Source organism: Oncorhynchus tshawytscha, unplaced genomic scaffold (genome assembly GCF_018296145.1).
Source record: "Oncorhynchus tshawytscha isolate Ot180627B unplaced genomic scaffold, Otsh_v2.0 Un_contig_11018_pilon_pilon, whole genome shotgun sequence".
In the NCBI taxonomy this organism is placed as follows: Eukaryota; Metazoa; Chordata; class Actinopteri; order Salmoniformes; family Salmonidae; genus Oncorhynchus; species Oncorhynchus tshawytscha.
In genome coordinates, this window is record NW_024609768.1 from 227,501 (window position 1) to 241,958 (window position 14,458).

Here is a 14,458-nt window from a genome sequence, read left to right on the forward strand (position 1 = left end):
TCATGACCTCATAATTACATCCCCCATCATTTGATCCCCGTCATCTTTACAACCATCATAACCCACAGTACTGATCTGTACAGATAGACATTACCAATCGAGTCACGAATCACCAGATGGACTCACAGTGCACAGTTGTGTTGAGGCGGTCTGATTCCATTACAGCAGGAGGTCGGGGTCCCTCTGGTCCCAGATCCAACATGGCTGAACAAAACCACTGGGCCCCGTCATCAACACTAGTGGGGAGAACTGCAGGGAATAGCTCTCGTTCACCGGTTGCCTCATGTCATTGTTCAATTGTAGAATGTCATTGTTCAGTGGTTGTGTGTATAACACTGTCTGTTCACCATTGGTAGAGACTTTGAAGAAGGTCACTCTGAGGTGCTCAATAGGAGCGGTGTTCTGGACAAGACAATGCAGAGAGTACTGATGCCCCTCAACCACGGGACCAGAGTGGTTTAAATATCTGATGGAGACTCTGTCTGGAAGCTCTGTGGAGGAAGGGAAACACACACGCACCATTGAAATGAACAGGGTGTGTTTCTGGTCAGTGTGTTACGAACAGGTTTCTGATCAGTTACTAACAGGTTTCTGGTCAGTGTGTTAATAACAGGTTTCTGATCAGTTACTAACAGGTTTCTGATCAGTTACAAACAGGTTTCTGGTCAGTGTGTTAATAACAGGTTTCTGATCAGTTACAAACAGGTTTCTGGTCAGTGTGTTAATAACAGGTTTCTGATCAGTTACAAACAGGTTTCTGATCAGTGTGTTAATAACAGGTTTCTGATCAGTTACAAACAGGTTTCTGATCAGTGTGTTAATAACAGGTTTCTGATCAGTTACAAACAGGTTTCTGATCAGTGTGTTACTAACAGGTTTCTGATCAGTTACTAAAAGGTTTCTGGTCAGTGTGTTACTAACAGGTTTCTGGTCAGTGTGTCAAAAGCAGGTTTCTGATCAGTGTGTTACTAACAGGTTTCTGATCAGTTACTAAAAGGTTTATGGTCAGTGTGTCACTAACAGGTTTCTGGTCAGTTACTAACAGGTTTCTGGACAGTGTGTTACTAACAGGTTTCTGGTCAGTTACTAACAGGTTTCTGGTCAGTTACTAACAGGTTTCTTGTCAGTTACTAACAGGTTTCTGGTCAGTGTGTTACTAACAGGTTTCTGCACAGACAAAATATACTGGGAGACACGAGAGACAGTCAGAGAGCAAACATACAAGGGAAGTTACTCACTGTAAACAGTAACTTTCAGCACTCTGGCACACTGGCCTCCCACCTCAGAGATCTCAAAGCATTGAGGCTTTATATTCCAGTCAGTCAGGCTGTCTACTCTCCAAGTCAGCTCTTTCACCTCAGTGCCAAAGAGCGGAGATTCTCCTAGGCTCGGCTCCCAGCCCATAGAGGTGACCGTATCGGAGGTGCAGTTGGCCGAAGCAGGGGCTCCATACTTCACCACCAGCCCAGCAGGACTGACCACCAGGGAACAGGACTCACACACGCCTGGAGAGAGAAACGGATGGGGGGGAAGGGAGGGGAGAGATATTATGTCTGTGAGTGGAGAGCCTGGAAGTGTCAGGAAACCAACGTCTTAACAATTACGCAAATAGGAAACCAGACTACACACTTTTTGAGAGACGAGAGAGAGAGAGCGAGAGCGAGAGCGAGAGAGAGAGCTCGGGAGGAGGGTGCTGGTGGGACAGGAGGAAAGGGAAGTGACCTCACTGTTGTCATTGACAGAGAATGCTGACGACGCCAAAATCCAAACACAGCAAGAGCACACGCACACGCACACACACTTAATATCCAAAAATGAGGAGAGGAAAGGAGTTCCTGACAGGAAGGAAGGAGTCCCTGACCTAGCCAATCATCTCTCTGTGACCATTTTTCAGCCAATTACCTCATTCCTCTCTATGAACAGTGTTCAGTGGTCCTTTGGGATATTATGATCTCATTTACATTCACTGACATAGGCAATACATGTACAGTCATGATAGCACTGTGTGCGTGTGTGTGTGTGTGCGTGCGTGCGTGCGTGTGTGTGTATTTGTTCAACCGCCATCTCTATCTCTCTCAACCTCAATCTTAGTGTAATATAATCCAAAACATACGTGACATTAGACATCTGAAATCATAATTTCAAAGTTGATTCGCCACCTGCAAAGCATACAACAGCTGTAAAACAGTACAGTGGAATTCTTACCTTGAGAACTCTTTCCCATCAATGCAGTGATAATAATAATGATAATAATACTAATGATATAGATAATAATAGAAAATAGAATTATAAAAAATACAGGAAGTATGATATACGTTCTTTATTTTAAACCAATTGTTTCCTGGTGATCTAATAGTCACCTTTCTAAATACTAAATCTCTTTCATGATCTACTGCTCTGTATCAAGCCTCTCTCCTTCTCACTCATTTTCTCTCTCAGACACACACACACACACTCATACTGACACTCATACTCACACTCATACTCATACTCATACACACTCTCTCACACACACACACACACACTCACACTCACACTCACACTCACACTCACACTCACACTCACACTCACACTCATACTCACACTCATACTCACACTCACACTCACACACACACTCACCTGGCTTCAGAAGGTGGAGGATGAGGAGGAGAGAGAGTGTGTGCATGCTGCGTCTGTTCCTTCACTGAGAGATCAGTAGCTGCACAATGCTCCCCTCAAGAGTTCTCTTAGTAACTGAGCCGAAGACAGTGTGTGTGTGTGTGTCCAGCTCATTGTCCCTTTTCTTTCGTCTTTTGGGTTTGTCCTGTGACTAACCTGGGTGTTCCTACTGTTCTGACTACGACCGTGTTCCAAGAATGGCACCCTATTCCCTATATAGTGCACTACTTTTAACCAGACTCCTATGGCCAATGGTATCCTATTCCCTATATTGTGCACTACTTAGGACGCAGGGTGCCATTTGGGATGCAGACCTGTGAGAGGAAGGAAGGGAGGAGAGAGTGCTTGTCTCTAAACACAATGTGGAGTAAGAAGGGTGGGCAGAACACAAACACCATTTACAGCACACAGTACATACGCACTATAGTATCAGATACTATGTCTGCTAATGAAGAGGCTACACACATACACACTATAGTATCAGATACTATGTCTGCTAATGAGTTGAATAGGAGGAGGCTACCTACATACACACTAAAGTATCAGATACTATGTCTGCTAATGAGTTGAATAGGAGGAGGCTACCTACATACACACTATAGTATCAGATACTATGTCTGCTAATGAGTTGAATAGGAGGAGGCTACCTACATACACACTATAGTATCAGATACTATGTCTGCTAATGAGTTGAATAGGAGGAGGCTACCTACATACACACTATAGTATCAGATACTATGTCTGCTAATGAGTTGAATAGGAGGAGGCTACCTACATACACACTATAGTATCAGATACTATGTCTGCTAATGAGTTGAATAGGAGGAGGCTACTAATGAAGAGGCTACATACACACTATAGTATCAGATACTATGTCTGCTAATGAGTTGAATAGGAGGAGGCTACCTACATACACACTATAGTATCAGATACTATGTCTGCTAATGAGTTGAATAGGAGGAGGCTACCTACATACACACTATAGTATCAGATACTATGTCTGCTAATGAGTTGAATAGGAGGAGGCTACCTACATACACACTAAAGTATCAGACACTTTGTGTGATATGTGCTGCTTCGTGTCATGTATTGTTGTCTCTACCTTCTTGCCCTTTGTGCTGTTGTCTGTGCCCAACAATGTTTGTACCCTGTTTTCTGCTGCTTGCTGCCATGCTATGCTGTCATCTTAGGTCTCTCTTTAGGTAGTGTCTCTTTAGGTAGTGTCTCTTTAGGTAGTGTCTCTTTAGGTAGTGTCTCTTTAGGTAGTGTCTCTTTAGGTAGTGTCTCTTTAGGTAGTGTCTCTTTAGGTAGTGTCTCTTTAGGTAGTGTCTCTTTAGGTAGTGTCTCTTTAGGTAGTGTCTCTTTAGGTAGTGTCTTTAGGTTGTCTCTTTAGGTAGTGTCTCTTTAGGTAGAGTCTCTTTAGGTAGTGTCTCTTTAGGTAATCTCAGCCCCCGTCCCCGCAGGAGGACTTTTGCCTTTTGGTAGGCCGTCATTGTAAATAAGAATTTGTTGTTAACTGACTTGCCAAGTTAAATAAAGGTTAAATAAATAAATATGTCTGCTAGTGTGTTGAATAGTAGGCGATTCCAAAATAATAGGAGAAGGCTAAACACAGAGCTGATCATAAGTGGAGAAATACATGTTTGATAACCAGTATATGATTGGAAATATATGCACAATTATAATCCTATCGTTTATTTCGCCTTCATTACCCATTTACACACGGTTTACAGGTCACGACTCTTATGTTGAAGGATTTTTCAACCCAACGTGACGTCACCCGGAAGTTATTCCTTAGCTGGCGTCAAATAGTTTTCCACCGATATTCTCATCCCAACAAACAAATTATTTCAGGTAGCTAGGAAATTCGTTTAAATGTGTTTTACATTTTCATTTGGTACTTTAATGAGTTATTTAAATAACGCATGGCTCAGACAAACTCTAGAGTCTTTTAAGAGTGTTTGTTATCCTAGCTTGTAAGCTAGCTAACGTTACACTTACCATTGTCTTGGGTTGGAAAGTGACGGCAGCTCAATAGGTTGGTGTCTTTCTAGCTAGCTAACACTATGCATCGTGTTTTTGTCCATAATATAGTATTTAGCTATTGCTTTTGACTACGAAAAGTTATACACTCGTATGTTGCTCTGGATAATCAGCGTACACATGTTCACATTGCACCCCTTTCCCAAATGTGGTATAACCTGTTTGTTTTTTAAACTCACCTTTTATACCACCTCTGGTTCTACTGACCCACCTCTAGCCCACCATGTCTGAACCGGGTTCTGGGTGAGGCGTTCCAGTCCAGAGAAGCTCACAACAGGGTCCAGAGGTGGTGTCAGTGAAGCTGGAGGACTGCGGTCAAACACTGGAACTCAATGTGATTGTGAAAGAGGAGGAGAATGGAGAGGTTAAAGAAGAAAAGCGCGGAAATCAAAGAAGATAAGGAAGAGGGGGAGAAGAGAGAGGTCCAAAACGAAGAGGAGAGAAATGCTGATATGGCTCCTCCAGGTCAGTGAGGTTGGATGTATGGAGAGATGTCAATAACAAAATAATACAGTTGTGACCTAAACATTTCCTAAGTGATTCCATTCATTGAATCTAGTTAGGTGGAGTTTGCCTTCTGCCTCTCTCTCTCCCTGCAGCCTAGAACTGGAAAGCGACATAAAAGGCGTGACTCATGACGTGTCTGTTTACCGCTAGCTCTGCTAGCTCTGCAAAGCAGCGGAAATAGGTAACTTGTGGGTGAATCCCTTTACGTAAGAACTGCAAAGTAAGCTGGTCATACCAAGCATCATTTAACTATTTTGATTTAGGTATAAAAATATATATATATAAAATAATAATTATTTTATGAAACATTGAATTTGGCCTTACTGCTTTTAGCCCATAGAAATAAAATGCATCAAATAACAGATTCATACATGGAAAAACAGATAACAATCATTTTATAATTGTACATGTTTGGACCCATGTTTTTGTCACTAGACTATTTCTGTATGTACTTCCATTCATTTATTGTAGCTGATACCGGGCTACCTTCAGACGAGTCTGGTTGGCGTCCTAGAACAAAACACTACAGGACACTACGTCCTAGAACAAAACACTACAGGACACTACGTCCTAGAACAAAACACTACAGGACACTACGTCCTAGAACAAAACACTACAGGACACTACGTTCTAGAACAAAACACTACAGGACACTACAGGACACTACGTCCTAGAACAAAACACTACAGGACACTACAGGACGTCCTAGAACAAAACACTACAGGACACTACGTCCTAGAACAAAACACTACAGGACACTACGTTCTAGAACAAAACACTACAGGACACTACAGGACACTACGTCCTAGAACAAAACACTACAGGACACTACGTCCTAGAACAAAACACTACAGGACACTACGTCCTAGAACAAAACACTACAGGACACTACGTCCTAGAACAAAACACTACAGGACACTACGTCCTAGAACAAAACACTACAGGACACTACAGGACACTACAGGACGTCCTAGAACAAAACACTACAGGACACTACGGGACACTACGTCCTAGAACAAAACACTACAGGACACTACGTCCTAGAACAAAACACTACAGGACACTACGTCCTAGAACAAAACACTACAGGACACTACAGGACGTCCTAGAACAAAACACTACAGGACACTACGGGACACTACGTCCTAGAACAAAACACTACAGGACACTACGTCCTAGAACAAAACACTACGGGACACTACGTCCTAGAACAAAACACTACAGGACACTACAGGACACTACGTCCTAGAACAAAACACTACAGGACACTACGTCCTAGAACAAAACACTACAGGACACTACGTCCTAGAACAAAACACTACAGGACACTACGTCCTAGAACAAAATACTACAGGACACACGTCCTAGAACAAAACACTACAGGACACTACGTCCTAGAACAAAACACTACAGGACACTACGTCCTAGAACAAAACACTACGGGACACTACGTCCTAGAACAAAACACTACAGGACACTACGGGACACTACGTCCTAGAACAAAACACTACAGGACACTACGTCCTAGAACAAAACACTACGAGACAACGTCCTAGAACAAACACTACGGGACACTACGTCCTAGAACAAAACACTACAGGACACTACGTCCTAGAACAAAACACTACGGACACTACGTCCTAGAACAAAACACTACAGGACACTACGTCCTAGAACAAAACACTACAGGACACTACGTCCTAGAACAAAACACTACAGGACACTACGTCCTAGAACAAAACACTACAGGACACTACGTCCTAGAACAAAACACTACAGGACACTACGTCCTAGAACAAAACACTACAGGACACTACGTCCTAGAACAAAACACTACGGGACACTACGTCCTAGAACAAAACACTACAGGACACTACGGGACACACGTCCTAGAACAAAACACTACAGGACACTACAGGACGTCCTAGAACAAAACACTACGAGACACTACGTCCTAGAACAAAACACTACAGGACACTACGTCCTAGAACAAAACACTACAGGACACTACGTCCTAGAACAAAACACTACAGGACACTACAGGACGTCCTAGAACAAAACACTACAGGACACTACGGGACACTACGTCCTAGAACAAAACACTACAGGACACTACGTCCTAGAACAAAACACTACGGGACACTACGTCCTAGAACAAAACACTACAGGACACTACAGGACACTACGTTAGAACAAAACACTACGGGACACTACGTCCTAGAACAAAACACTACAGGACACTACGTCCTAGAACAAAACACTACAGGACACTACGTCCTAGAACAAAATACTACAGGACACTACGTCCTAGAACAAAACACTACAGGACACTACGTCCTAGAACAAAACACTACAGGACACTACGTCCTAGAACAAAACACTACGGGACACTACGTCCTAGAACAAAACACTACAGGACACTACGGGACACTACGTCCTAGACAAAACACTACAGGTACGTCCTAGAACAAAACACTACGAGACACTACGTCCTAGAACAAGACACTACGGGACACTACGTCCTAGAACAAAACATTACAGGACACTACGTCCTACAAATTTTTACGAGACACTTTTTAGAACAAAACACTACAGGACACTACGTCCTAGAACAAAACACTACAGGACACTACGTCCTAGAACAAAACACTACAGGACACTACGTTTACAGGACACTACGTCCTAGAACAAAACACTACAGGACACTACGTCCTAGAACAAAACACTACAGGACACTACGTCCTAGAACAAACACTACGGGACACTACGTCCTAGAACAAAACACTACAGGACACTACGTCCTAGAACAAAACACTACAGGACACTACAGGACACTACGTCCTAGAACAAAACATTACAGAGACACTACGTCCTAGAACAAAACACTACAGGACACTACGTCCTAGAACAAAACACTTACGTCCTAGAACAAAACACTACAGGACATTACGTTAGAACAAAACACTTACGGAACGTCCTAGAACAAAACACTTACAGGACACTACAGGAACCTTACAGGAACCTACAGGAACCTACAGGACACTACAGGAACCTACAGGACATTACAGGAACCTACAGGACACTACAGGAACCGACTTCAGGTTCCCGTGACGCTTGTGAACTATCGTGTTCGTGAGAGTCTCGTCTTTCCATAGTGGTCATAGTACGTCATTTGTAGGCCAAATTTTCTGACGTTTTCGTGAGAAAGACCAATTTTTCAGGGTTGTCTCGTGGTCTGACAAACACCGCTGTCGCTTTGCCCACCTCCCACCGCAGATGCCAAGGCTGCCAATGGTGGATGCAGTAGATTGAGGCGCAGCCCATACAACAACAACAAAACAGCAATCTCTGTATTAAATAGATGGATTATTATTATTATTATTATTTATTTATTATTATTATTATGATTATTATTATTATTATTATTTATTTATTATTATTATTATGATTATTATTATTATGATGATTATTATTATGATTATTATTATTATTATGATTATTATTATTATGATTATTATTATTATGATGATTATTATTATTGTTATTATGATTATGATTATTATTATTGTTATTATTATGATTATTATGATTATTATTATTGTTGTTGTTGTTATTATTGTTATTATTATTATTATTTTTATTATTTTATTTATTTATTTTTAAATATTTTTTTGATGGGGATCTTTTTGTATTATGCAAGGGGGTTAAAGAGTATATGCATTGATTTTAATCAGACTCGATTGTTCCTAAATGTGAAAAACCCTGTCAACTCCTCATTGATTTATACTATAGTGGAGTATTTGCATATGATCTCAGTGATCATTATCCCATAGTACCTTTTTAGAGATACCAAACGGCAAAATACTAATCTTCCTTTAATTCAGAAGATGCGTTTTAAAATGTTTTGTTTGTTTATGAAAACCCCAGATAAGATGCTAGGGATGAGCTGATCTAAGACAGGATACTGTGGCATGTAAACATCTCCTCCCGTATACTGTAGTTTTTGCGGTCTGTGCGGGCTCAGTTTCACATATCACGGGTGTTGTGTGTTGCTGTTTTCATCTGATTTTCAAACAAATCACTTCAATAGGTAGGCTACCTGCGCAGTTAGATCCACCATAATAATTCTATTATAATTTAGCCATAATGAATTTACTACTGGCTACTTTCACCCCTAATTTAGACAAGTTTCTGTTTATAATTTCTGGCATTTGTTAGGCCATATTATAATTTCTGACATTTGGTAGAACCATATTATAATTTCTGACATTTGGTCGGCCATTTTTGTTTGTCAACTATAGTTTGATACATGCAGCTTCTGTCATAACTTGTTGCCCCAGAAAACTAAATAAAGAAATGCTCACCAGAATAACGTCTTACATCGTTAGAATGAACGCATTAGTAATCTAGTTGTCTGTTTCGTTTAGGGACCGGGGAACTAATAATCTAGTTAACACCAGTAAAGTTGTCTGTGTCGTTTAGGGACCGTTTAGGGGGGAGGAAGCACCATAACTCCAAAACAGTGGAAAGACTGGTCCTATGCAAGATGTCATCTGTTTTTACCAGTTTTAAGGAAATGACAAAATGAGAAAACGACGAAAGACGTCAGTTGGTGTTTGGTGATGAGATCCTGAGGCCCATTGTCGTGCCATTTATCCACCGCCATCACCTCATGTTTCAGCATGATAATACACGGCCCCATGTCACAATGATCTGTACACAATTCCTGGAAGCTGAAAATGTCCCAGTTATTCCATGGCCTGCATACTGAGCATGTTTGGGATGCTCTGGATCGACGTGTACGACAGCGTGTAATGGTTGGAATGGAATAAATGGAACAGTATCCAACATATGGAAACCACAGGTTAGACTTAGTTCCCTTTATTCCATTCCAGCCATTACAATGAGCCTGTCCTCCTATAGCTCCTCCCACCAGCCTCCACTGGTCACAGAGTTTGCCCCACGAGAGCGCACATGCACAGTTGTTACCCATCTCTGCTGCTGTTGCAGTCGGCCACATTAAAATAATAGCAATAGTTTTAGATGGGGGAAAGTACACATTTCCTCACTCAAAACCATTAGTAATTTAGATTTTTTTTTTTAAATAGCTGATTTGGCAGTACCTTTCAAAGAATCTGTCCACAATTCGCAGATTTCACAATCACTCTTTGACTGACAACGAAGCAGAGTTAGTCGTACAGAAAGACGAGTCACGTGACCCTTTTATGCAGCTTTCCAGTTCTAGACTGCAGGAAGAGAGAGTGAGAGTTCTAGACTGCAGGAAGAGAGAGTGAGAGTTCTAGACTGCAGGGAGAGAGGGAGAGTTCTAGGAGAGTGAGAGTTATAGACTGCAGGGAGAGAGAGTGAGAGTTCTAGACTGCAGGGAGAGAGAGAGTGAGAGTTCTAGACTACAGGGAGAGAGTTCTAGACTGCAGGGAGTGAGAGTTCTAGACTGCAGGGAGAGAGAGTGAGAGTTCTAGACTGCAGGGAGAGAGAGAGTGAGAGTTCTAGACTGCAGGGAGAGAGAATGAGAGTGAGAGTTCTAGACTGCAGGGAGAGAGAATGAGAGTGAGAGTTCTAGACTGCAGGGAGAGAGAGTGAGTGTGAGAGTTCTAGACTGCAGAGAGAGAGAGAGTTCTAGACTGCAGGGTGAGAGAGGGGCATAGGGCAAACTCCAGCTAACTAGTTTCAATGTATGTAATCACTTGGGAAATTTAGGATTTTAGGTAAACTTCCCCTTTAACCTCATACATTCTGATAGGCGCTGTAATTTAATTGGATTTTAGGTCAACTTCCCCTTTAACCTCATACATTCTGATAGGCGCTGTAATTTAATTGGATTTTAGGTAAACTTCCCCTTTAACCTCATACATTCTGATAGGCGCTGTAATTTAATAGGATTTTAGGTAAACTTCCCCTTTAACCTCATACATTCTGATAGGCGCTGTAATTTAATAGGATTTTAGGTAAACTTCCCTTTAACCTCATACATTCTGATAGGCGCTGTAATTTAATAGGATTTTAGGTAAACTTCCCCTTTAACCTCATACATTCTGATAGGCGCTGTAATTTAATAGGATTTTAGGTAAACTTCCCCTTTAACCTCATACATTCTGATAGGCGCTGTAATTTAATAGGATTTTAGGTAAACTTCCCCTTTAACCTCATACATTCTGATAGGCGCTGTAATTTAATAGGATTTTAGGTAAACTTCCCCTTTAACCTCATACATTCTGATAGGCGCTGTAATTTAATTGGATTTTAGGTAAACTTCCCTTTAACCTCATACATTCTGATAGGCGCTGTAATTTAATTGGGGAGACCTTTTGTATTGTTTGGTGTTTTAATCACACCTGAATTCTAAATAAACAATGTATTATTTAAAAAAAAAACTTTTCTGATTGTAATCCCACATCTGTTAATATATTCCCACAGAGAGAGCTCCAACTCAGGCTCACTCAGCGAGCCCAGTACCACAGTATCAGGAAACCACCAACAACACCGAGGGAGGAACTCAAGGCAGAAACATCACCACTGCTTGGACTGCTTCACTAGTTTCTGTGAGCCAGAGGAGTTGAGAAGACACACTTGTAAAAACCGCAGCCACGGTGTAACATGTCCTCCCAAACGGAAAAAGACCTCCAGCTCCTTCTCACCAATCCTCCCACCAATCCTCCCACATCATCGTGTCAGCTATTGGGGATCCTAGTAAACATAAATGTTGCAGGAGGAGAAACTCCAGATAAAGTCTTGGTCCCCCACCAGCCACCTGATGTAGAAATATCACTTCCTCAACACAGAACAAAAGGAAAGGACCCGTCACAGGGCAGGCGCGTTCAACCCCTCGTGGTTCCATAAGAAATCGTGGCTGACGGCGTCTCCAAAAAAAAGCCCTTTACTGCTTCCCGTGCTTTTTATTCAACAAAGACTTGGTCAACGGTGGGTTTCAAGGACCTGAAGCACCTCTCCGAAAGGCTTTCGAAACATGAGAGTTGTTGTACTCATCTGGAAAACGGCATGAAACTGGGATTTCTAGGGAAGACTAACGCTGCTGGTCAGCTGGTCGGCGTAAACCCAAGCTCCCATTGAGATACACAACAGACAAACGGAGGAGAGTAGGTACGTTTCTGGGTAGAATGGTCAAAAGCTACGTTCTGTGCAGGAGACACATGGCTGCGACGTGGCCGAGCGGCCTGGTCGAGTCGGATTCCCTAAACGCATCCATGTTTAAGTGCGTCTTTGAGACGAGGGAGAGGGAGACTCCAGACTCCAGAGGCATTACGACGCTCACGGCTTCTTTAAGCACCCAAATGGCTATGTACAAAACAAACTGTTTGACTGTATGCACGAGGTGTACAAAGAGGCGATTACCAAGGAGGTGTGGGCGGCTAGCTTCGTAGCGGTGCAGGTGGACGGCATGCCGTGGACAGGGGAGGTCTCCTCCAGGGTATTATTGCCCCTAGCTACAGATCTAGGATCAGCTTCCCCAATCCCAACTGTGACCATTAGCTTCTTGGGCTAACAATCTACTCCAGTACGCCACAGCAGGTCTCTGTCGTGCTACGGTACACGCTTCCAGACAATACTGTCACGGAGAGGTTTTGGGAGTTTGTGGACCTAAAGGATAAAACGGACGCCGGTCTCACCAAGGCAGTCAAGGACTCGCTGGAGCCACTGATATGGTGGTTAACACTGGGAAGCTGAAAGATGAATTGACCTCTCTGTACCAACACACGGAGCTCCACAGGGGTACAACAGCTCCGTCATTACTGAAAACAATCAGCGAGCTCAACCTCCAGGATGTTTTGTCAGAGACGGTCTCTCTTCTCAAAATCATCATCACCACTCCCATGCAGACCGCCGAGTCTGACAGAAGGTTCCCCACTCTGAAAAGAGTCCAGGCGTTGCCGTGTTCTCGGAACACCTCGGGTTCCGCGGTCGCTTGGCAACAGAACAACGGCAGGCTAAATGCACTGTCCATGCTCTCTGTCGAGAAGGACTTCATTCAAGCACTCAGGTCAGATTTTCACGACAAGGTCGTTGATAAGTTTGTCCAAAATAAAACCTGCCCTGGAGCCTTCCTGTTTAAATGAGCAGTACAGCATCTGAGAAGGCTTGGGCTGTGTCTTTATATAGTATATACTGGGGCTGTGTCTTTATATAGTATATACTGGGGCTGAGTCTATATATAGTATATACGGGGTCTGAGTCTGTATAGAGTATATACTGGGGCTTAGTCTATATATAGTATATACTGGGGGCTTAGTCTATATATAGTATATACTGGGGCTGTGTCTTTATATTGTATATACTGGGGCTGAGTCTATATATAGTATATACTGGGGCTGAGTCTGTATATAGTATATACTGGGGCTGAGTCTGTATATAGTATATACTGGGGCTGAGTCTATATATAGTATATACTGGGGCTGAGTCTATATATAGTATATACTGGGGCTGAGTCTATATATAGTATATACTGGGGCTGAGTCTATATATAGTATATACTGGGGCTGAGTCTATGTATAGTATATACTGGGGCTGAGTCTATATATAGTATATACTGGGGCTGAGTCTATATATAGTATATACTGGGGCTGAGTCTATGTATATAGTATATATTGGGGCTGAGTGTCCCAAATGGCGCACTATTCCCTCTGTAGTGCACTACATTTGACCATGGGCCCACAAAATAAGTCCATAGACTCCAGTAGTAAATATTTTTTTATACATAATTCAAATCAGTAGAAGGTCTTTATATGTTGGCTAGGCCTTCTATAAGTCAATCATTTCACCTGATTAGCGTAAAATATATATGCTATAGACTATGCAGAGCCACGGTCGGGTCCATTCGGATCTATCAGCTGTGGTTACGTAGACCCGAGATCCGATGACAATCAAACAGGACCCGAGGGACAGGTTAGAATTTCAGACCAGAATAGGCCCGGGTCTCGGGTATATGAAGACCTCTAATTGGCATCCAAAGTCAACTATGAGTGTATTGTTATGTCATGATCTGCTTGTAAACTGTAAAATGTTGTCAACTATCCTTCAACTGAATTATAAATACAGTTCCAACTGTCTGTGTGGCTCCTCTTCTTCACTGAAAGGGGATTATGTTGGTCTTTATCGATGACAAGTCAGTATAGTAACATGGTGATAATAAATGAAGGATAACAGATGCTATACACTGACTGTTGTAATAATATAACATCACACTGCAGATAGAAATATAGTGTAATGACAGCTG

General features: G+C 42.2%; 1 protein-coding gene and 1 long non-coding RNA gene across 5 annotated transcripts in view; one reads left to right on the plus strand and one right to left on the minus strand.

The window, feature by feature from the left end:
• LOC121845805 (fibroblast growth factor receptor-like 1) overlaps positions 1–5,016 on the minus strand; it is a 6,300-nt gene extending 1,284 nt beyond the window's left edge. Inside the window, exons 1-3 of one of the 3 annotated variants that reach the window (XR_006082782.1) lie at positions 4,881–5,016; positions 1,239–1,505; positions 127–491 (exon numbers count right to left, since the gene is read on the minus strand). Coding sequence is in view for 1 of the 3 variants with exons in the window: in XM_042317794.1 (XP_042173728.1) it covers positions 127–202 (76 nt within the window). In the remaining 2 variants the exon portion in view is untranslated. Of the gene's footprint in view, positions 1–126; positions 492–1,238; positions 1,506–2,619; positions 2,795–4,659; positions 4,683–4,880 lie in introns of those variants that run through there. The other 2 variants (XR_006082783.1, XM_042317794.1) reach the window with 2 other exon arrangements.
• Positions 4,418–13,406, plus strand: LOC121845806. Of its 2 annotated transcripts, none has more exons than XR_006082785.1 (3): positions 4,418–4,696; positions 4,919–5,166; positions 11,644–13,406. It is a non-coding gene; the product is annotated as an uncharacterized LOC121845806 (long non-coding RNA). The 2 variants fall into 2 exon arrangements; XR_006082784.1 differs by lacking the exon at positions 11,644–13,406 and adding an exon at positions 5,301–5,762 and having other exon boundaries at positions 4,419–4,696.
• The last annotated feature ends 1,052 nt before the right edge of the window (positions 13,407–14,458 follow it).